A 25,206-nucleotide genomic window follows, 5' to 3' on the forward strand; every position below is an offset into this window, starting at 1 on the left:
GTGTGTAAATTCACTTTTTTATTGTTTTATTTTGATAAACATGACGCAATTCGTTATAGCATTAATATAACATGAAAAGAGTTTGTAACCCTATTAAAGCACGGAATGAAATACAGTGAGTGAGTCTGGTAAATCATGAATTAGCCGTCATCAAAGCTTGTGCAGCCAGCTGCGCTGGAGAAACTGCCATGGCCATAACCTGCATCTGCTTGCGAATCGCTCTTGTGGTAGCCTACTTTGATAGGCTAGCTACACTGCTTCAAGTCAGATGCTGATTGATCTGCTCAAATTGAACAACTTGCGCTCTGCAGATGGTGCGCCCATGCTCCTCCAATTTTTGGCTGAGTGTGCACAGTCAATTTATTCGTAAAGACACCCCTCAAACCATTTTTATACAACTCTAAATTAACTAAATGGAATCTAGACTAATATTCATCTTTTCACATGCCTTCCTACTTTTGGGATACTTATGCCAAAGCTTCTAGAGCCTGCTAGATTCAGCTCAGGCCCAGTTTAATGTTGCTGTCCAACATCTTCAAATAATGACCTGTGCCAATGAACCGACAAGGGACATTCAATGGAGCAAAACCCGCATCTCTCTGGGACTCAACACATATGATTTAAGTTACCAGTCACCTGAGATTTGCCAGACCCCAAATCAGAGTGTCTGACTTGATTTACCTGGTGTATCTGCCTCAGACACCCGAGACATCAACTACCAATACTGGATGTTTATAACGCCCCAAACTAAAATGAGCTTGGTGACCCCTTCTAAATTTTTAGGATAAGGATATACATTTTAAGAATTTGGCTTACAATGATATGCAAGATATGTTACATTATGTGCTATATATTATGTGTTTTGTATAAGTATTATGGTAAAACTTTCAATTAACCTTTCAGTTAATCTGCCCAAGGGTGGGCGATATAACCAAAATCCATTAAACCCTGTAACCAAAATCCCTTAAATCCTGTCACGGCTTTTGTCAAAACCAAACTGTTATAAATGTAACAAAACATTTCATAACATTTAACAAAACAAAGATTTTATATCTCCCATACCATACAGATTTCCATAGCACTGCATAATGAATTTATAACTCAAAAGCCCTATTCGGACTGGATTCATTTTACAAGGGTAGATGGGAGTAATGTTAATTTACGACAGGACGTCTGTAATGTTAATGGTCAGTTTGCACGGGATAAGATATCTCAGTAAAACTACCAGAAGTGGGAGGAGTAACTCAATTTATGCACAGCCGTCATCACCCTGTCGCCATGTGCGTGCTACATCGATCGACTTAAATTAATAAAATTATGATTGGATTCTGTTTGCAATAGGCACTTACCTAAAGCTAACAGAAATTTTGTGCCTCTAACAAGTGCTTTCGACCTTCTTTTTGATCTGAATGGTATGCGTTGTCATATGCAGAAAACATTCAAGGTTTGCCACAGACTTATCCCACCGTCTAGAACGCAACTGAATGCTTCTTCAAGTGTGGAAAAAAACTGCAGAAAACCTACTTTTAAATAGGAAATTACGGAAAATTTACAAACATATTTAGTTACTGCTGGTCTAGTCGCACGGGATTAGTATTACCTGAGGTAATTATTCCAGACCTTTTTACAGAAGGTAAAAATTGCTGTAATCTTTACTGACATCGTCCGTAATGATTACTGAGATGGCACATTCGGACGGGACTAAAATCACTGAGAAGCTCTGGTAAAAACGACTTTACCCCACCTCTCCATGTAAAACTAATCCCGTCCGAATAGGTCTTAACTTGCAACCACTACAAACACACCCAGCTTTTTCTGCGTATATAGACACAATTAGCCTTCTCACTACAAAACATTGCTACAAAAATTTACATATTTCATACCTTTCAAACATACAGATTTCCATATCAACATAATGCATTATTCTCAAAACCGAGGTTTTTTTTTTTTTGGTCAATTTTTGATAATCCCCTAAAAATCAAGGCACATTTGACACAAGTTCTTCCAACATAGGGTTACTTTGATACTTTCAGATACTCTATACCTAATCTTGAATAAAATTTGGATCCAGTCTATAACTTAAAATACTATTCCAAAACTCATTCAGAACAGATTAACACTGCTTTCACATGGTTTGAAAGGCACAACCTATGTGTTAGCGAATATGAATCAGTTGGAGAGACAACAGTGAATTGGAGTGTGAAATATAAAGATCTGGATTACTCAGTGACCCTAAATGCTGCACCTCAAGAACAGAAGAGCCTTATCTTTTTTATTTAAAAAGGAAGAGTAAAAAAAAAAGATAATGTGAATACTGAAAGCAAACAAGTATGAAGTTTATATAAAAAAAAAATAGTTTATACGATTTTTTATAAAAAAAATCAATGAGCATTGTTTATAAATAAAAAAGGCACTACAGGATTGTAGGACAGTTATACATTATATACATAGGCCTATATACCCAATCAAACTAGAGATGCACCGATGTATCGGCCAACAATCGGTATCGGCCGATAAAAGGCTTAATGTATGTATCACCGCCAACACCGTCTATCGCAGCAAGCCTAAAAAGTACAACAATAATAAAACGGTACGCTACAAACTAACTTATATAATGTAATTAACATAAACGATTAAGATGAGGCATGGCATAGGCTACACCAGAATGTTTTGCAAACACTGAGGAATCAAATAAATAAAGAACATTTAAAGAAAACCTCCATAGCGTAATGTGAGATAAACAGCAAAGACAAAACCAACATGTTCACCTTCTCTGGTTTAAGAAGCAGTCTTTTATTTTACTTTCACTTGAAAACCAAATCCTCCATCCCGTCCACCATTCTTTCCTCAGTATTCGCGCCATTTTTGCCGCTCGTGCTGATGCGACGAATATAAACCAAGGCTCTGCTCCCAAAGAGCTCGCATTGAAAGCGCCTCTCCCACTCTCTTCACATGATCAGGAATCTTATCTTGCTGCACTGTGCGGTGGCTCTGCAGCGCGTGCTTTATGCATGGAGCAGAGCAGACGTTTTGGAGCAGCGCAGACCATGCACTGGCACAAATGCGACCACGTGAAATTTTTTAAATCGCACATAACTATCGGTATCGGCCGATATCAGTCTGAATAATCGGCTATCGGTATCGACAGAGAAATTCAGTATCGGTGCATCTCTAAATCAAACAAAAAAAAAAAATATGTCTCTATGTCCCTACTGGAGCCGACCCATCCTCCAGAAATGCTTTCTGAAGCCATGACCCAAAAGAGAACTAATGTATGCACATGCTCACTCATTAAACACGCTAAACAAACATACATGTGCAGTTGCTGACCAGGAACACAACAAAACCCCTCTGTGGGGTGCATCATAAATTCACACATACACATAATGTGAATACTACTATGGTTCATGTCCATTTACCTGCCACAAATCAGTTAATAAATACAACTGGATCAAAGGCATGTCACCTAATTCATATTGTTGATATTTTTTGTCACCCTTTTTGTCATTTGCTAGACAAGAATAATAGTTAATGTCCATGGCACATATAGTATGTTTCAAAGTTTAATACTTAGCTTACATACAGCAACCTACCTTAACACCATCAGGTTTCTTGTATGGATTCTTGCCTGTTGAGTGAGATGAAAAGAATAATTGTGAGCATAAAGTGGGATAAAAAAGGAAAGGGTTAGGGGCAGACAGGATTGGTGCTTAATGTCTAAAATAGTACATAATATGACAGTTTCAGTCACTGTGCTTCATGCACTCATGTTCCATTGGCTTCAAAATCAAACCCCCTGAATGAATCATAATCGAATATTTGCATAATATAATGAAATGTAATTAAGAAGCAAATTAAATATTTTTTGTGTCATCAAGACCCTGATTTTGTAATAAGACAAAAAAATGTACTATACAGTAAAATACTACTTTTGAAACACTTTGTTACAGGGCTGTACATTTTAATAATAAGAATAATAAGAATCAAAATTGTGATTATTTTGATAGATGTTGTGATTGCTATTTGAACCATGATATGATAAATATATAATTTTGCTGGTGCTTTGGAAATCACGAGCTAATAGCACAAAAAGACAAACATGGCACTGAAACAGCCCATTTACTATGGGCTATTAACGTTTTATTTGCACACTAACATTTTTTTTAATTAAATCCTAGCCTTTTACAATTTAGTAATTGGACAAGGCCATTCGGACCTTAAACCGGCTAATTTTACAGCCCTTCTGCAATGAAAATGTTCACATCTTCTGTATTATCTAAGATGCTTAACATCTTCTCAAATATAAAACGAGCATAACTCCAACTTTTTGACATGATTCAAATAACAACTATTAAAAAGCAAATGCAAAGTAAACTGAAGAGAGTTTCTTACTTGAGAAGTTCCGTGTCGCAAGCATTGTAGTAAGGATAGCACCCTAAAACAGTCCAGAAAGAACAGAAAGGCAAAGATTAACTTAATCATGAGTCTTGGTAGCTGTGTAAAATATTAGTCAATGCTAGTGGATAACGATTAATCTAGTTAAGCCTTTTAAATTATGTAATTCAGGCTAAAAACCCACGTAGACTAAAGTCAATATGAAACAAAAAGTTTACATTATTTTTTTTTACTTAATGGTCCTGCTCTTTTTGTATATAATGCACATTATTCTAAACATGATAACAATGATCTTCATTACCTTTCTTAAAATTCAACCCTTACCCTCCATCCATCTCTTATAGAGATTCAAACCAATTTATAATGGGTAACAGCCCCATGAAATGCTAAAAAGGGCTTTTTTGTGGTTATTAGTCAGCATTAAATATGTTTTCAGTTAGAATGCTGCGTGTTTGTGCATTTACATGACTCTGCGTTTCTGTTTCTTACTTTAAGCTTCCTCCTGGCATTGAATTTCCTCAGGCATTCCACTGTCTCCTGTCTGTGCATCATGGATGCCACTGTGGAACGTTGCTATAATACAGACAGGTAAACAATAAATCAAAAACTGTTTCAGATCTATTCTTGAAATCTATCTTTGTAGGAAAAAAAAAGGATACAAGTCCTGCACATTATTTAGAATTAATTAAAGAAAAGGACATGGGTCACTGTGGGAAACAAACATTTGGTGCACATCAGAGTATGTGAGTGGAGTGGAGTGGTAACAATTTCTCCTCTGCGCTCCGAGCATTTAATAATCGTTGGTGGAGCGACTTTTAAAAATCCGCTCCTCCCTCAATTTAAAATCACACTGATCAGCTCATATATTCTGGTGCACATTCATTTAACAGCTGTACCACTTGCAATTTAGCCTTGCAGAATATAAATGCAGAAGTAATTGTGCATATAGACACTTTTTGGTGAAGTGTTAAAATAATTTGAATTATTACTTCATTATTAATGAATATAAATACTAATAATGATTACTGGCTTAAACAATTAAAATGTAATTAATAACTTTGATTAGGAGTAATCCAATATAATATAATGCATTACTTTTAAAAGTGATGTTCCCCAACAGTATGTAAATATGGTGTAGATAATAAAAATGTGTGTGTGTGTATGTATGTGTGTATATGTGCTAATGCACGTCTGTGCCTCCCTAACCATATTGTTAGGGACAAAACAAAACATAAAAAAAAACAGCATTAGAAATCTATGCAATCTACATCCCCTTTCAGATAGAACAGCAAATTTGTGTGTGAATGAGAAGGTGAGTAGACATACACAGATCCAGGGGTGTTTGAGGGCCTCAGCTGCTGTGATGCGTTTGGCAGGGTTTATAGTCAGCATCTTGTTGATCAGATCTTTGGCCTCTGGTGTCACTGTGTCCCACTCAGGAGAGGGAAACTAGGGAAAGAAAGCGCACGCGCGCACACACACGCACGCACAAAGATTCAACAGACCTTAGGCTGTGCTTTGATACCACACTAAACAGTGGTTTTCATTCCTGGATCTGGGGAGCCCCAGTATGTTTCCTATCTTAATCACTTGTGATTCAGATCATCAGCCTGGCGAGAGCTTCATGAACTGAACTGAGTGCGTGGGATAAAATGAGAGACAAAATGTCCAAAACAGGACTGAAAACCAAAAATTTGTCTAAAGTGATGCTGTAGCATTATAATGTATTATTCTGCATGTCATGAGCCTTTCAGAAGATAAGGCCCAAAAAAGCCAGATGAGGCCATGTATGGAGAGGCGTTTAGGGAAATAATTTAGTCTCATCCACATATACTACATAGCTGGGCATCTGAGCCAAGCTGGACAGAAGCCAATGGACTGCTCATTCTCTGTTACTTTCTCTTTCACTCTCTGATGGAAAAGTATGATTTGCCTAACACAAAATAAATTACAGGAAATTATGATTTGCACTGAGTTACCACAGCTGTGTTGCTTTCTCTTTATTAACTGTCAGAGTATCAAATGTAGATAAATAGTTGAATGAGGACAATATCTAATATACGAAGCATAAATTAAGCATATTCCGCATTTCTTAAAGAATCAAGTATGTTATGGTTATGTTATATATGATATACTGTATATCTGTGTAAGCAATCTTACATCATATGCACCAGCTTTGATCTGCTGGTAAAGTCGATGTTGGTCTTCATCCCAGAAAGGAGGGTAACCCACAAGAAGGATGTACAGAATAACACCTATTCAAGAAAAAATGTTTGTAGGTATAAGGTATAATAAAGTATATTATTCATATAAAAGATAGACAGTTCCATCTTCAAACTGAGACTATGGACCACACACAGACTGCTTACGAACCACCCAAAGCGAAAGTACTTTTATAATTTAGTCAATTCTAAACGGCTAGAAGACAGTTGGGGTGCAGATAGTCACAAAGTCTGAATATGAAAAAATCAATAATAATAATCATCATGATCAGACTTATTGATAGATATATTTTGTATGTTTAATTTTGTGAGTGTAATTAACAAGAATAATTTTACTGGGATATCCAAATAGAGCTCTTTTTTTCCAATCTGAACAAATTTAAGTTCAGATACCAGAAGAAAACTATGCTCCTTTTAATGCAATTGTTTGCTCAATAAATTACAGAATTACAATGAGTTTTCTATTACAAAAAGTATAGGAAACATAATTTGCCAACTGGTTACTCATGATTTCATTCACTCTCATATTATTCTGGATTTCATTTCACACTTTATCAAATATTCACTGCAAGAGACTCATGGCAAGCTTTAAATCTGCAAACCAGATGAAAAAGTATTTTATTTAGACAGCTGGCCCATTATGATCACCATAGTGCCATCAAAATTAAACTGAATCTGCAATCAAACTGTAACTCTCCATTTATAATTATATATTGAAGTATGCTGAACTCTAATGTACTTAATGTAATTATTTAGTGAAAACAATTCTGAGTACAACTCCTCAGACTATAAAGCAAAGGATCTATTATGTTATGAACATTATGTACAGAAATACAATTTAACTGGCAGCAGAAAATATCCACATAATGCTTGTGATTAGCAACCTACCACATGCCCACATGTCCACCGGTTTGCCATAAGGCTCCTTCCTCAGCACCTCAGGAGACAGATAACCTGGAGTTCCAGCAAACCCTTGAAAATATAGCACAGACCTCAATTAAACCTAACCTAGTTTTTTTTTTCTTTTTCTTTAAACAGTCTACAAAATGATCTCCCCCTAAATTCTCTATTAAGAATTTACTTAATTTTCTTACTTAGGCATTTTTGTCTTTGGATTGCAGCCTAATTCTAAAATAACTTTAGTCCCTGATGACCCATCAAGCCCCAGAGGCAAAAAGCCCATAATGAGAGAGCAGCCAAAGAGGAAAACTGGAGCTGAGTTTAAAGCCCTTGAGATCATTGTAATTAAACGCCAACACCATCAGGGTTTGTCCAAAAGTAAGACTAATCACACAATCCCCACATAAAACTTAGTGATAATAATAATAATAATAATAATAATATAAATAATAGTTTATATCATCATCATCGTCTCGAATAGCGCTCACAGAAAGCGCTCGAGAAACTGCATCTCTTTTGCGGCTCGGTACGTTTCAACAAAAAAGGTGAACCAATTTAAAATTTTAAGGCAACCAGCTTCAGCAGATTTTGGAGTTCTGTCAAATTATTTTTGTAGGAGATTCTCAACTTTTTGTTGTATAAACTTAAAACAAGTTGAGAAAACTCAAAAATCTGCTGAAGCTGGTTGCCTTAAAATTTTAAGTTGGCTCAACTTTTGTTTTTTTTTTACAGTGTGGAGCAAGAGACTGTACGACATTCACCTTACATAATTCGACTGATTTTTACGTAGAGAGGGTGACAGCGCACCGCATTAAAAGAAATGATTATTCATGTTTTCATAACCGCTGGCCAAATTCAAAAACCAAAACAAAAATTAAAACCCTGGTGTTTCGAGGGCCATATGCAGCTTGCGTATTCTGCCTATAGGGAAGATTGGCTCTGATTACAGGGATACAAGAATATTAAATAGAAGTGGACTAGGCATATGAATCTTATGAAACCATATGAAGCTTAATTGGAAAAATAAGCATTTTAACATTCTCTGATTATGTCACTGCACGTTTTGTCTTGTCATCACAGTACTAGTATATTACATTTTTAAACCACAGCTGTTAAGCCAGTTGGTGAATACTAACCAAACCACGCTTGTTGGTCTCCCTGCACCTCGATAGCCAGCCCAAAATCAGCCAGTTTCACTGCTGCGCCCTTCAGTTTGCTGGCCAAGAGAAGATTCTCTGGCTTTGGGTAACAGATAAAACCATAGCTTCAAAATATATTGAGAAAATGTATACAAATTATACGTGTTATAGAGAACAACTGACATCACTCATCTTCGATGACCTGATGTCTCATCGAAGACTTGGGTCAAAATGTACAGTTTTAAGAAAATGTACAAGAATACCATGTACTAGGAAAAGAAAGATAATGACTTTTCCCCTAGATTTCTAAAATGGATTTAAAAGTATGATTTAAATAGACAAGCTCTGATAAAACATTTTGAACCAAGACTTCTGAAAACATTAATACAGCCTCCAGGGTTATGCAGCACTTCACGAAGAGCTATGTGACCAGACTTGAACAATGTTTTGACTGAGCAACAACAGTTAATTCAAAACTCATTTAAAAATGAATAATCACACAAACAACGTTGTGACTGATGTAAATTGTTAGAAACAAATAGTGTTGCAATAGAAATGTCTGGAGAAAAAAGATATTTTGTGCAAGTGTTTTTTTTTCCCAGTTTTTCTCATAAGTGTTATAATATGCATGTGAATGATATTTATAATTCTTTGCAAAAAGCATAATTTGTACATAAAATGCAATAGGTCACTAGCTATCTCTGCATAACCCATTAAGACTGGAGGGAATAATTATATAATATTCAACTCTGCACATGACAATTTATGTTTATGTCATTTTTGTTATAAATGTTGAATTGCATATTAAAATATGCAATTACTGACATCTATTATTCATAGTAATTGTATTGTTTTTAATTAAAAAAAAAATATTTCTTTTTTATTAAGTTTAGAACTGAATATCCAATAATCAATACATTGATTAGGACTTATGTCAGGGGAGTCTAGAAAGAGAAGTCAAAACTTTACTCAAAACTAATTTTCTTGTGATTATTGTACAACCAGGACATTAGCAAAGGACATAAGGCTAGTTTGTCAGGTGCAGTTAGTTGTTTCAGCATTCACTTCATGCCTTGGGAAGATCAAGGTGCTAACATGCTAGTGCAATTGAAACTGTCATGCAGTCATTGCTTTTCCGTACCTTACAAACAACCCTAACCGCAATCCTACCCTAAACCTATCCATTTTTTTTCAACAACATAAAACACTTAACAGGCAATATCACAGCCATGTATTGCTTAAATATTTATTTACAGGTATTTATTAAAACTCTAATATGTCATTTCATCAAGGCGATATTCCCATGTCCATCACATCTGTGTATGACACCAAAGGCTTCTTACTGATAAAGTCAAGTTTCTCTTGCTCCACAATAAAGGTCACTTAACAGTAAAATAATTTTAAAGACAAAATCATAATGATTATTATAATTATTTTACGATTTACATATTAATTATAAAATTATACTCTCAATCCATTACACTTGAGCAATTACAGTTTAAAAATTAATATTAAGCTTTTAGTTTAAATGAATATAAATACAGGTATTATGTAATAAGCTTTTGAGGACAACTCTTTTCTTCTTGCTGGGTTTAAATTCTTCATATTTTTCCTAACAATTTCTTCATCTTTGGCAGAAGAGATTTGAATCATGCTGACGTTCTTACAATACTTTCTTGCAGTTTCATTATGTATCACGGCATGTGATTGTTTGCTACTGATTTAACCAGGAAAATATCCCACTGAGATACAACATCTTTCATGCACACTTGCGCCATAGTTATTCATGAACTCAAGATCAAAGTTTACAGAGGAAGTTGAGGATCAGTGTCATGGTACAAAGTTAATCTTTAATCTAAACTGTAAATTTATTTAGCTAATGTAGCACACAAGTCCCTGGAGGGCAACCTCCCTGCAGACATTTCAACACACCTCGCTGTTTATCATTTTGTTTTCCAAGTAATCCTAAAGACTTTGATTAGCTGGTTCAACTGTGTTTGATTAGGTTTGGAGCTTAACTGTGCAGGATGGTAGGCCTTCAGAAGCACCCTGCTGATTCTGAGAGCCATCACACCTCCTTTACTACAATATATTTGTAATTGGACCAATTGTGGGTGACCAGGATGAATTTCAATTCTGTGTGTCTGGTCTTTCCAGTCTTAGCAAACTAGAAACTAGTCTCGACTTCGCAAACGCCACTGTTAAGAAGTGCTGTTCTTTACAGAGACAGAGTCTACATGTATTATACTCAAGTTTCAGCCTCAAATGCCCAAGGCAAGGGAGAAAACTTGAGGACTGTGGAAGCTAATTACAGAGGTGTCAAGATAAAATAAAGAATAGCCGGATGTTGTCCTTTATTAGAGAAGTGCGCGCAAGAGAGAGACAATGACAAATAGAGTAGATTAGAGAGCAGATCTATGATTCCTCTAAGGATAATTTGAACAGCAGAATTTGGTAGTACATTATTGCCCTACATATTAGCATAGTAAAACCTTCCCCATTCCATAAGGTCTGGCCTACATGATTAATAATTTGTCCTCATGATTATATGATATTGCTTTTTGTAAATGGCTGTTACGCAATCTTTTCAGGTGCTCTATATAAAAGATATATAACTTCAATAAGATTCAATTACATGACTTTCTGAGAGCAAACTTCCAATAGCTCATACTTTAAATTGTTGGAGAAGTCATAAACTGGTAAGGTAGACCTCCTTTTTGCTAACAAGCTTTTAAGTGGCATTCCTAAACGGGGAAGGAGAAACGCTACATCCATAAATGTATGCTGTTTGATTCAAATTTGTCCCTTGACATGCCTGGTAAGGATTAAAAAACTCTGATTAACATGGAAGAAAATGTATCGCTTGTTGCTTTGTTGTGCCTATGCCAACAACGCACTCAACAACTTGCCACAACAATTAAATCTCATTTGTACTTGTTCATATTCAAATATCTATAAATATCTATCCTGTATCTCTATGTGCCAATTTTGCTATGTATAGTGCTTTTTTTATAGAGCTTGACAGTCTGTGTTCAGTGTACACACGGTACATTCAAATGGTTTAGAATGACATGAAGATAGTAAATGTAAATGACATTTAAATTTTTGAGTGAACTCTTTCTTTAAGAACAACATATTTAAGGGTTGCAAGCAGGAGAGAAATGTAGGCCTATATAAGGATGCAAGGCTTTGCTATTTCAACCTGAGAATGTTTTTCCCTAAATTGCTTTGTTTGTTTGTAATAAACAATCATATATGAAGAATATAGCATATATTGCACAAAACACTTCTTTTCAATATACACTACACATTACTTACTGTTTTGTGTCTATTGTTTATGTTTTGTTCTATGTTCTTTTTTATGGTGCAAGTCACTGTTCACCATGGTAACTGTATGGCAGCAGCCAATCACTGAGCAGAATTCAGGCTGATGCAAATTCAGGTGAAGATGATAAGAGGAGTGAAAACAATCCCCTGGTTGCACCTGGCTCATTTGATTGGCAAATTAGCACTAACAAGAGCTTATGGTGGATTTGGTTTAAAGATGGACATAAAACACCATTCCCACCCAAACCTGTGTAGGCTTCATTTTTTTTATGTATACCACTGATCACTTGATTCCTAACTCCAAGACAAACGTAGACTTCATGTTACTAAGCACTTGTATAATCTTAAATTATTTGAATTGCAATATCATAAGCCATTTGTAGCCCTTAGTAAAGACCACACAAGATACTGGATCTGTATAAGAGGACTTGGTGTTTAAGACCCTCTGCGTCTCTACTCACCTTCAGGTCACGATGGACCACTCCCATCTGGTGGCAATGGAGAACAGCCTCAAGGATCTGCTGAATGCAATGACTGCATGCAAACACCAGGGGGTATGGGTTAGTGACAAGCACACACTCACTATCTGCGCACAGCATTGAGAGTAAGGGAGCATGGCCTTAGAGGTGATGAACATGACTCAAATGGTCTTCTCATTAATTAAAGTTTCAGTGTTGCATGATTATAGGTGACACTTTGCAGTAGGGCTGGGTGAAATTTTCAAAAGTACATTAACAATTGAAGAAATACAGTATACTGCAAAATCCTAGAAAATAAAGATATTAATTTCTATGTATGGAATATTAATACAGTATTTTCCCAACCTTGTACCTGGAGGCACACCAACAGACATTTTGGATGTCTCGCTTTTTGACCTATCAATTTCAGGTCTTGGAGTCTCTACTAATAAGTTCACAAGTTCAATCAGGTGTGTTTGATTGGGTAGAGTGTGTAGTGGTGTGCTTTTACAGGAACAGGGTTGAGAAACACTGCATTAACAACAGTATTTATCTACATACATCTTTTATTAAACATGGAAATTGTTTAATTCATTGAAGAGGACAGTTCAACAGAACTGATTGAATAACTGACCCTTTGCAAAGAGCTTGATTGATAGGCGATCTGACCAATGATAACACAAAATCTGCTATTTTGTCTGACACACAAATCAGACAAGAGAGTACAGTGCATCCGGAAAGTATTCACAACGCTTCACTTTTTCCACGTTTTGTTATGTTACAGCCTTATTCCAAAATAAATTAAATTCACAATTTTCCTCAATTCTACAAACCATACCCCAAAATGACAACGTAAAATTAATCTGTTTGAAAGCTTTGCAAATTTATATAAAAAAAATAATAATAATTATAAAATAAATAAATTAGTGCTGTCAAACGATTAATCGCTTTTAATCGCATCCAAAAGTAAGTTTGTTTACATAATATGTTTGTATACTGTGTATATTTATTATGTATATATAAATGCAAACACATGCATGTATAAAGGTAAATATTTTCTAAATATATACTGTATGTGTGTGTATTTATATACATACATATACACACACACACACAAACAATAATCACGATTAATCGTTTGACGGCACTAAAATAAATAATCACATGTACTCATGTCATGATATGTATTGCTCAATATTTTGTTGAAGCACCTTTGGCACCAATTACAGCCTCAAGTCTTGAGTATGATGCTACAAGTTTGGCAAACCTATTTTTGGGCAGTTTCTCCCATTCTTCTTTGCAAGACCTCACAATCTCCATCAGGTTGGATAGGGAGTGTCGGTGCACAGCCATTTTCAGATCTCTCCAGAGATCCAGTTCAAGTCTTGGCTCTGGCTGGGACATTCACATTCACAGAGTTGTCCCGTAGCACTCCTTTGTTATCTTGGCTGCGTGCTTAGGGTCGTTGTCCTGTTGGAAGATGAACCTTCACCCCAGTCTGAGGTCCAGAGCGCTCTGGTTTTCATCAAGGATGTCTCTGTACATTGCTGCAATTATCTTTCCCTCAATCCTGACATGTCTCCCAGTTCCTGCCGCTGAAAAACATCTCCACAGCATGATGCTGCCACCACCATGCTTCACTGTAGGGACGGTATTGGCCAGGTGATGAGCGGTGTCTGGTTTTCTCCAGACATGATGCTTCGAATTGAGGTTCACCAGACCAGAGAATCCTGTTTCTCACAGTCTCAGAGTTCTTTAGGTGGTTTGTTGCAAATTCCAAGTGGGTTTTCATGTGTCTTAACTAAGGAGAGTATTGAGTTTGGCCACACCGCCATAAAGACTGGAAAGTGTTGCAGTGATGTTTGTCCTTCTGTGAATTTCTCCCATCTGCATATTTGATCATGGAACTCAACTAGAGTGGCCATCAGCTTCTTGGTCACCAGTTTAACAAAGGCCCTTCTCCATCAATGGCTCAGTTTGGCCAGGAGGCCAGCTCCAGAAAGAGTCCTAGTTGTTCCAAACTTCTTCTATTATGGGTAATGGAGGTTACATGCTTTTATGAACCTTAAAGTGCAGCAGAATTTTTCTGAACTCTTCCCCAGATCTGTGCCTTGACGTAATCCTGTCTCTGAGCCATACAGGCAGTTCTTTTGACCTCAGGGTCTTTGCTCTGATATGCACTGTTAACTATGGGACCTTATATAGACAGATGTGTGCCTTTCCAAATAATGTCCAATCAACTGAATTTATAACAGAACGTTGTCATTATGGGGTATTGTTTGTAGAATTGTGAGGTAAATAATGAATTGAATCCATATTGAAATAAGGCTGTAACATAAAATGTGTAAAAAGTTAAGCGCTGTGAATACTTTACCGATGCACTGTAGATTAACTTCAGTGGACTTAAACTTGAAAAATTATTTGTATTGAGTATGTCTTTCTGCAGTGGAAATAAAAAACCTTCTGATGTTAATTCATGTGTATTTTGTGCTTTACGTAAACATGAACTGTTTTCCTTTTCATGATCATCATGAAAAGATGATTGTGCCGCTTGAACTGAGGCAATATAGTGAGCTGTCATGACACATTAAAGAGCCATAAAACGGTATTTATTGTTTGAATTTCTTAAAAAAAAAAGAAGCTACAATTTGAAAGTTGAGACCTTGTTTCATAGCAGAAATGTACATTTTGCTTTGTCTTGTCTCTCGGCTTGTTGTCGGTTCCTACGACATTAATTTGTGGCCACTGTCCAGGTTTCATTCATTTGTTCCCTAGAAAACCCATGAATTTAAATGCGGGAGCAATTTAAGTCATAGTAACGAATTCTTAATTCATGGCCACGAAATCTTTCATTTCCCCCCACGTTTACCACAGTAAGAGATGAAACAGTGATTAAAACAACAATAAAATAAACCTGCGAATCTCGAGGGTGAGACAGTGAGGATTTGGGAAAAGAAACAATTAATATTAAATTCGTGACCATCTAGCAAAACAGGATGCTCGAATGGCATGAATCCAAAAGCATGGTCGCGATGTAACATTTGCCTGCTAACAAATTATTTATCTTATTAACAAAGCTTTGTACCTCACTTGTGTCATAATATTCGCATTAAAATGTTTCAAATGGGTAACAGTGTGTCACCATTGCAATGCCAGTGGTTTTCGAAACGGATCACTGACCGCACGTCACAACCCCGTGCGCCGGACTTGCATTTGGATCATTTTAGTTTAAATCCCGATAATGTCAATTGCAAACATTGCGACGATGTTTTAAAATAAAACAACGAGCACCATGAAACCATTTAAAAAGGCGCATTCAGCGGTCACCGTGACAGAATATGAAGCAGACCACAAAGTAAAATGATCCCGTACGCAACTACAGCGTGCTCTCTTCATTTTATCAAATGATCATAATTACATCCATTCATTTTACGATCCTACTACTAGCCTTTTTTTTAGACTAAAAACCCCTTTCATTCGGGTGAGGAAGCTGGCGTTTTGAGTGGCATTTGCACATCCTGTCATGCCGATGACTATATGCTCCTGCAATAGACGCATTTTGCAGTATTAAGGTTAAAGATTAATCGATTAATTGATCATTAATTTAAACGATGATCGATTGTGGAAATGATCGAGAATTGGCATCCCTAATATATATATATCACATTTACATTTAGTTATTTAACAAGCGACTAAATGAGGATACACAAAAATAAGTGTAATTTGTAGATTTGTAGAAAATTTGTAGAAGATGTAGAAGATAGCTGAATAAATAAGCTTTCCATTGATGTACGGTTTGTTAGGATAGCACAATATTTGGCCGAGATACAACTATTTGAAAATCTGGAATCTGAGGGTGCAAAAAAATGTAAATATTGAGAAAATCACCTTTAAAGTTGTCAAAATGAAGTTCTTAGCAATGCATATTACTAATCAAGTTTTGATATGTTTATGGTAGGAAATTCACTAAATATCTTCATGGAACATGATCTTTACTTAATATCCTAATGATTTTTGGCATAAAAGAAAAGTGGATAATTTTGACCTGTACAATGTATTTTTTGGCTATTGCTACAAATATACCCCAGCGACTTAAGACTGTTTTTGTGGTCCAGGGTCATATTATATAAATATAGCCGCAAAGATCGGTTGCCGCATGACAAAAGCAATGCATTATGATTAGAAAATTTGTCATATTTATATAAATATGACAAATTTTCTAATCATAATGCATTGCTTTTGTCATGCGGCAACCGATCTTTGCGGCTCCACATGAAGTTGATCAAGCCTATTGTGTTCACTTTCTGTTTGCTCATTTTCCTTTGACCCCAGTTTTCCCATGTGTTTCATTGGTTCATCTCATTCACCTGACCCTTGTTAATCAACCCATTAGTCCCCTCGTTTAGTTCTGGTATAAGTATTGCCTGTTTTGTTCATTGTTCTGTCTCATCGGTGTATATGTAAGGTGTGCGTTCAAGTTAGAACTTCATTTGCCTTCATCGTGTTTATCTGCACAGCCAATGACCAGATGCTTTATTGCCCTGCCCTACTGTGAAATAATAAACTTTTGTTTTGAAATATTTGTATGCTATCAAATATATTAGTAAACATATATTGCCCATCCATCGTCATCATTACCTCTCTTGTCTTGCTCTCCAAATCTCAATCCAGACGTGGTGTTTGCTTGGGTGACTGTTTGCTTGACCCACTAAAATCATGAGTTATGGGTTCTGATACCCGTTTTGCATTTCAATCAAAAAGGGCACAGTCACCATCAACACACATTAAAAAAGTCCTACAGAGTCAAACGCACAGCCCCGACTATGCACATTTCTGAGGTGCTACATGCACGACCTTTGCTCTGAGGTCATTAGTTGTGTTATTACCCCTCAGCCCACTGCCACACACATATCTCGATGTGTAGCTGTGTTTTGAGGGACCAGGTTAGGGTGAGCAGAGGAGGCTTCCATATGGGGAACCCATGGTTTATTGTTTGTTTAAAGAACACTGCAGCAGGTTGGAGGCTTAAGCCTGTTATACTAACCTTCAAGTCTCGATGTACAATGCCATTTAGGTGACAATGATTAACACTCTCTAGAATCTGCTGTATGCAATGACTGTGAGAAAGAGAGACACAGCGAGGAAGCCAAGGAAGAGAGATTGAACAGTTCAGCAAGCACAGTCAGAAAATAAATACAGCTGACAAACAAACAATGCAAACAGAAAGCAAATTTAGCTTGGGCAGGAGCAAATACTGTACTCAAGTGAGTACTAGGCTGTTGAAAATAGTGTAATTTTTGTTAGAATTCTAAAAGATGGATTTAAATCAATATTCACCCAGAAATGAAAAAAAAATTCATTTTTAGCTTAACCTCATATCGATGCAATCCCTGTTGCAGCATATGATGCATTTCAGAAACAGTCTAGATCAGCTGTGATTCAGATTCTGACTGGTTTTGTGAATTGGATGAATTGATTAATTGACAAGATATGGGGGATGGGGAAACAAAAAAATCATGAACGTCTTATAGTGGCAGGAATAAGTTTCAGAGAACCCTTTGAAAATATCTGGATTTCTGCATTGATTACTGCATTGAAAGGGTACCCTGCCCTTTAAAAAAGGGCATGCAACGCTTCTTTACTGACAAATCTGTTCTTCTCAAGAAAGATGGGGTAATAAATGGGTGTCAAACTTAGCTCGGGGAGTGCCACAGTCCTGCAGAGTTAAGCTCCATCCTGCTCCAACACATTCACCTTCAGTTTTCAAGTAAAGCTGGTCAATTTTGAGCCGATTTCAAGTCGGGCCGAATTTGAGCTTTGTGTACAGGGGGTAATGAGAGAAGATTATCCTTTCCCGATAATTGGACTGTATAGTGTAAGCACATAAATCCTGAGCTTTGACTTGACATTGCATGCAATTTACTAGTCCACACGTACAAGGGTATTTTTATAAACGCAGTTTTTCCTTCTTCCAGTTTTAAAAAAATCTCTGTCCACATGAAAACACAAAAGCATGCTACGAAGCACTGTCAAGAGCATGCCAAACCAACAGGTGGTTATATAATCTCAACCGTAAAGCCATGTTGGCCAATCAGAAGCCTGAAAAGTTTCCAGTAGGTGGAGATAACAGCGCATGCTCCGACATCACAAGCGAAAATCTCCGGTTTCATTATCTACATGGTAACACTGCAACTGGAGTTTTTGAAAATCTGGGAAGAATGGCTGAAGGAACATCACGATTTAGTGCTGCTTTACTGCCTCAAGACCTGGACTCTGCATGTTTACTCAGTGAAATGTGAAAAGTGAAAAGTACTTTTTTGTGTGTTATTAGTTTTATTTTATTGTTCTTGTCTTTAATTTCGAGTTAAACAGCTAAAACATCCAGATGTTTTCAAAGGATTCAGAACTTATTAATGCCTCGCATGAATGGCCAAGAAGAGTAAAATAAATAACCACCTTGGTGGTTGTATTATTTCAGAAGAACTGGGATATTGAGTCATCTGGACTACATTTATGATACTTCTATGATGCATTTGTGTCCTTTTTGCAGTTTGAATGCTTCAGTCTTTGTTCATTGTAATTTCACAGAAAAGGTCTTAATTTCTCGTTCTGCGTTACATAGAAGAGTCCAATGGGGTTGGAATGACGTATGGGTGTGTAAAGAATGACAATTTTCATTTCTGGGTGAAGTATTCTTTTACAAATAATAATACAAATATAACAGAAGCACACACACACACACAAAAACAAGCTTAAACAACCCAAATTAAGATAACACCCTCAGCAAATAAGCAGTATAGAAAGGAAAGAATTTTAATTTTAAGCAGAAAAAAAAAAAACCTACAGACGGACATTACAAGTACAAATACATTGAAAGACAGTGCAGACACTTTTTTACATTTCTTCTCACAGTTGGGTTTAAATGTTAGAAAATGTTTATGACACGAGCAATATTACTAAATTTGCTCTTCCCCTGGTTCTGTGATAAGGTTACAGATATTATTGTCCCCATAACTGACTGAGAAAAATAACCATATCATGCACACACAGACAGTGATAATAAAACATGGTTCTTCTGTTTTGTGAACTATGAGTGTCAGAGAATCACAGTCACCTGCACCTTCATTAGCCAGATCCCAATCACCTGAGTACTGATTCCCCGCACCTGTCACCGGCTAATGAACAGCACTATATCCACTCACCACAAGCACTCCTTCCTCGTCCGGTCTACCGTTCACTACCCGAACCTAGCCTGACTACTAACCTTGTGTTACTTACCTGCAGACCTCCAGATTCCCCCTGTTCCAAGTCTCCACCGCTCCTAGTCTCCACCGCTCCTGTTCTCCACCGCTCCTGGCTCTTCCTGGTCCTGTTCCTCCCCGCGGCAGTGCGCACCGCCGACTTCCCTTCCTGGATCCTGTTCCCGCTCCTCCACTCAGCATTCACCCGTGCACCTTTCACAATAAACCCTGTATTGACCTTACTCCTCCGTGTCTCCTAGCCTGTTCGTGACAGAAGACCGGACCAACTACAGCACCGCGTGTCATGGAGTCCCGGCCACCCTCGGCCGTCGACACGCTGGAGGAGTTGGTCAATACTCTCCGGGCTTCCCTTCTTCCACCACCTGTCCCACCACCTGCCTCTGAGAGTCCCGTGGCCATTCCATCCAAGTACGCGGGTGATGCGGCGGGGTGTGGCGGCTTCCTGCTTCAAGTGTCCTTGTACATCGCGGCACAACCCCGTAAGTTCACCACCGAGAGATCGAAGGTGGCTTTTCTTACCTCCCTCCTGTCCGGCAAGGCGTTGCTATGGGCGCAGGCTATCTGGGACGCGCAGAGCACCATCCTCAACTCCTACGAAGCGTTCACCAGCCACTTCAAGGAGGTCTTCGGAGTCGCCGCGGGACGCATCTCTGTGCAGGATCGTCTTCTTCGCCTACGCCAAGGAGAGGCGTCCGTGGATGACTACACCTTGGAGTTTCGCACTCTAGCGGCCACAAGCGGCTGGAACGAAGCAGCTTTACTGAGTGCCTACCGCCTCGGCTTGAATCCCCGCCTGCGCGCCCAGATGGCCATCTACGATGACAGCGTAGGATTAGAAACCTTCATGCAACGCGCTTCTCGCATCTCTCAACGCCTCACCGCCTGCCTCGAGGATGAGTCCGCCCCCCCGTCAGCTTCACCCGCTGCAAGCTCCCCAGTACCAGAACCCATGCTCGTAGACACCGCCCGCCTCTCCCGCATGGAACGTGCGCGCCGCCTCGCGGCCAACCTGTGCCTCTACTGCGCGAAACAAGGACACTTCATCCGGGAATGCCCCGTCCGACCTCCACGCCCCGCGGTGAGTACCCTTCAACTTGAGCCAGATATTTCTTCATTATCACTGATGCCAGTGCAACTCCTCACCCCAGACTCCTCTCTTACAGTCTCCGCCCTGGTCGACTCGGGCTCCTCGGGGAACTTCATTTCCCAAGCCCTACTAACCCACCTCAATCTCCCCCGGAGGCGGCAACCCCAGGAGCTCCGAGTCGAGACCATCCAGGGAAAACCGCTGGGGCGTGGTAGAGTGAGGTATCGCTCTCCTCCCGTAACACTCCGGGTCGGCTGTCTACACGAGGAGTCCATCACCTTTCTGGTACTGGAGGGGCCCACGGTGGATATCATCCTGGGACGCCCATGGCTCAATCTCCACTCTCCAGTAGTCAGATGGGATCCATGCGAAGTCACTCGCTGGAGCGAGTTTTGTTCCCAGTCCTGCCTGCAGTCAGTACAGAGGATCCCTACGAACCCCGCCCCCCTGACAGTCTGTTCCACTCTAGTAGAAAGTCCTGAGCCCCAGGTGAAGTGTACCGTCCCATCTGACTACCAGGCGTTCCAGGATGTATTCAGCAAACAGGCAGCCACTCGCCTACCACCGCACCGGCCATGGGACTGTGCCATTGACCTGCTGCCTGGGGCAAAACTTCCCAAGGGTAAGATTTACCCCCTGTCCATCCCGGAGCGCAAGGCAATGGAGGAGTACATCAAGGAGGCTCTTCAACAAGGCTTTATCCGGCAGTCAACATCCCCCGCCGCCTCGAGCTTCTTCTTCGTGGGCAAAAAGGACGGAGGCTTGAGGCCCTGTATAGATTACCGCACACTCAACGAGCAGACAGTTAAACTCCCATACCCGCTTCCCCTGGTCCCGGCCGCCCTCGAGGAACTCCGTGGGGCCCGCATCTTCTCCAAGTTGGACCTGCGAAGCGCGTACAACCTCGTGAGGATAAGGGCGGGCGATGAGTGGAAGACGGCGTTCCACACTCCATCTGGGCACTACGAGTACCGGGTTATGCCGTACGGCCTCTCCAACTCACCGTCCGTCTTTCAAGGCTTCATGAACGAGGTGTTCCGGGAGTTCCTCCACCAATTCGTGATCGTCTACATAGACGATATCCTGATTTACTCCCGGAACCTGGCCGAACATCGCCACCACGTTGAGCAGGTCCTCCAGCGGCTCCGAGAGCACCGGCTCTACCTTAAACTGGAGAAGTGCGAGTTCCATCGCTCCACGGTGCAGTTCCTCGGCTATACCATCAGTCCCGAAGGAATCCAGATGGACCAGGGGAAAGTCCAAGCCATCCTAGACTGGCCTCTACCACAAACGGTTAAGGAACTACAGCGCTTTCTGGGCTTCGCCAACTTTTACCGACGGTTCATCTGTCAATTCAGTCGACTGTCATCACCCCTCACCTCCTTGCTCCGTGGTAAGCCCAAGTCTCTGTCCTGGAACCCCGAAGCCCACGGAGCGTTCCAACAGCTCAAGGAAGCCTTCAGCACGGCCCCTATCCTACGCCACCCGGATCCCCAGATCCCCTTCGTCGTGGAAGTCGACGCCTCTACCACGGGAGTCGGGGCCGTGCTGTCCCAACACCACGGCGAGCCTCCCCGCCTCCATCCTTGCGCTTACTTCTCGCGGAAGCTGTCCCCTGCGGAGGTAAACTACGACATTGGCAATCGAGAGCTGCTGGCCATCAAACTAGCCTTGGAGGAGTGGCGTCACTGGCTGGAGGGAGCCACCTGCCCCTTCACCGTCATCACGGACCATAAGAACCTCCAGTATCTACGAGATGCCAAACGCTTAAACCCTCGTCAAGCACGCTGGGCCCTCTTCTTCACCCGGTTTTCCTTCTCTATCACCTACCGCCCCGGAATCCGCAACACCAAGGCCGATGCTCTCTCCCGCTTGCATGCCCCAGAAACACCCACAGACCCCGAGCCCATTCTCCCTCCAGCCCTCATAGTCAGCCCCATCCAGTGGGAACTTAACGACAACATCCGTGACGCCACTCTCACCGAACCCGCCCCGCAGGGAGGCCCAGAAGGGAAAACTTATGTGCCCCGCTCCCAGCGCCTCACCCTTCTGGGCTCAGCACATGAAGTACCGGGCTCTGGACACCCAGGCAGCCAGCGAACTCTCTCACTTCTCCAAGCTCGTTACTGGTGGCCCGGTATGACCGCGGATGTCATCAGGTACGTTCGAGGCTGCTCAGTCTGTGCCATGTCTCAGTCTCCTCGCCATCTGCCCGCAGGCAAACTGGTTCCCCTGCCAATTCCCCAGAGGCCTTGGTCCCATCTCGGTGTGGACTTCGTCACCGACCTCCCAGAGTCTGAGGGCCACACCTGTGTCCTAGTTGTGGTGGACCGTTTCTCCAAGGCTTGCAAACTCATCCCCCTCAGGGGCTTGCCCACGGCATTGGAGACCGCCGAATGCCTATTCCACCATGTGTTCCGCAACTTCGGCCTACCGGAGGACATTGTGTCGGACCGTGGCCCTCAATTTGTGTCCCGGGTCTGGAGATCCTTCTTCCGCCTCTTGGGAATCACCGTCAGCCTGTCCTCGGGCTACCACCCCCAGACCAACGGCCAGACTGAGCGTAAGATCCAGGAGCTCGGACGCTACCTCCGGTCATACTGCTCCCCCGATCAGCACAGCTGGAGCCGTTTTCTCCCATGGGCCGAGTATGCACAAAACTCCCTTCGCCAGGCCACCACCGGTCTCACCCCGTTCCAGTGCATGCTCGGCTACCAACCCCCTCTGTTCCCCTGGACGGAGGAACCAGCGGAGGTTCCAGCTGTGGACCACTGGTTCCGAGAAAGTGAGAGGGTTTGGGACTCAGCACATATCCATCTTCAGCGGGCAGTGCGGAGACATAAACGCTTTGCGGACGTCCGGAGATCCGAGACCCCCCAATACCAGCCAGGAGATCGGGTCTGGCTGTCGACCAAGGACATCCGTCTCCGCCTGCCTTGCAAAAAGCTGAGTCCCCGCTTCATAGGTCCGTTTAAGATCCAGAGGCAGGTGAACGACGTCACCTATGAGCTTCAGCTCCCCCCCAGGTATCGCATCCACCCCACCTTCCACGTCTCACTGCTCAAACCCTTCTCCCCCTCTACACCAGGAACCACGGGACCGGACGCACCCCCTCCTCCGGAGATGATCGATGGGGCTGAGGTCTACCGGGTCCGCAACATCCTGGACTCGCGGCGACGGGGCGCCCGGCTCGAGTACCTGGTGGACTGGGAGGGGTATGGCCCAGAGGAAAGATCCTGGGTGGCCAGGGACGACATCCTCGACCCCTTGCTCCTCGAAGAGTTTCACCGCAATCACCCTAGTCGTCCCGCACCCAGAGGCCGAGGCCGCCCCCGTCGCCGTGGTAGGGCGTCAGGAGCCGCCCCTGGAGGGGGGGGTAATGTCAGAGAATCACAGTCACCTGCACCTTCATTAGCCAGATCCCAATCACCTGAGTACTGATTCCCCGCACCTGTCACCGGCTAATGAACAGCACTATATCCACTCACCACAAGCACTCCTTCCTCGTCCGGTCTACCGTTCACTACCCGAACCTAGCCTGACTACTAACCTTGTGTTACTTACCTGCAGACCTCCAGATTCCCCCTGTTCCAAGTCTCCACCGCTCCTAGTCTCCACCGCTCCTGTTCTCCACCGCTCCTGGCTCTTCCTGGTCCTGTTCCTCCCCGCGGCAGTGCGCACCGCCGACTTCCCTTCCTGGATCCTGTTCCCGCTCCTCCACTCAGCATTCACCCGTGCACCTTTCACAATAAACCCTGTATTGACCTTACTCCTCCGTGTCTCCTAGCCTGTTCGTGACAATGAGACATGCACTTTACATTTTTTAAGTGATTGGTATGTGTGGAATGTTCTGGCTTTTTTCTAAGTTAAGCTCTTACCACAGAAAATAGTTCAACTTTATGGTCAGTTTGTAAAACATTTACGATTTACAATAATGCACTTACAATGGAGGTCTATGGGGCAAGGTTTTCTAGAGAGTTTAAAATATAATTGAATATAAATCCATTAATTCCTCTGCTCTGTGTGTTATTTGAGCTGTAGGTCTCTAAACTTTTTTTTAAGCTGTATACTTTGCTAGACAGAATAATTTCTCAACTTGTTGCTGATCTAATGTAATTTAGATGCAACTAAATGCAATTCAATGCTGTAACAAGAAGGAAGCATGTGCAGAGGATTAAACAGGGTAAGAAAAGGGTCAGTAAACAGACAGCAGTCAAAACTGTGAAATGTAATGCAGCCCATACAAACAAATCCAAAACAGTAAAAGAGCGAAAAATGAGGAAAACAGCAAGGCTCAAGATAACACTAAATACAATTCAGAAAAGAACGTTCAGAATTGTCAACAAAAAATAAACAAGACTTTCCAAAGAAGCAGTGCAAGGTTGGGCTATATAAGAAGTCTACTAATGAGGGGAT

General features: G+C 40.9%; 1 protein-coding gene across 6 annotated transcripts in view; it reads right to left on the minus strand.

Annotated features, from left to right (window-relative positions):
- The window catches only part of LOC306884018 (calcium/calmodulin-dependent protein kinase type II delta 1 chain), an 82,567-nt gene that overhangs the window by 20,295 nt on the left and 37,066 nt on the right, over positions 1–25,206 (minus strand). For 4 of the 6 annotated variants that reach the window (XM_079439612.1, XM_079439615.1, XM_079439616.1 and 1 more), the window contains exons 6-13: positions 12,445–12,517; positions 8,654–8,756; positions 7,506–7,589; positions 6,556–6,650; positions 5,722–5,844; positions 4,885–4,968; positions 4,393–4,435; positions 3,594–3,628 (exon numbers count right to left, since the gene is read on the minus strand). In XM_079439612.1, coding sequence (XP_079295738.1) covers positions 3,594–3,628; positions 4,393–4,435; positions 4,885–4,968; positions 5,722–5,844; positions 6,556–6,650; positions 7,506–7,589; positions 8,654–8,756; positions 12,445–12,517 — 640 coding nt within the window. Of the gene's footprint in view, positions 1–3,593; positions 3,629–4,392; positions 4,436–4,884; positions 4,969–5,721; positions 5,845–6,555; positions 6,651–7,505; positions 7,590–8,653; positions 8,757–12,444; positions 12,518–17,485; positions 17,559–25,206 lie in introns of all 6 variants that reach the window. The other 2 variants (XM_079439617.1, XM_079439614.1) reach the window with 1 other exon arrangement.

This window comes from Barbus barbus, assembly GCF_936440315.1.
Source record: "Barbus barbus genome assembly, chromosome: 2".
NCBI classification, from domain to species: Eukaryota; Metazoa; Chordata; class Actinopteri; order Cypriniformes; family Cyprinidae; genus Barbus; species Barbus barbus.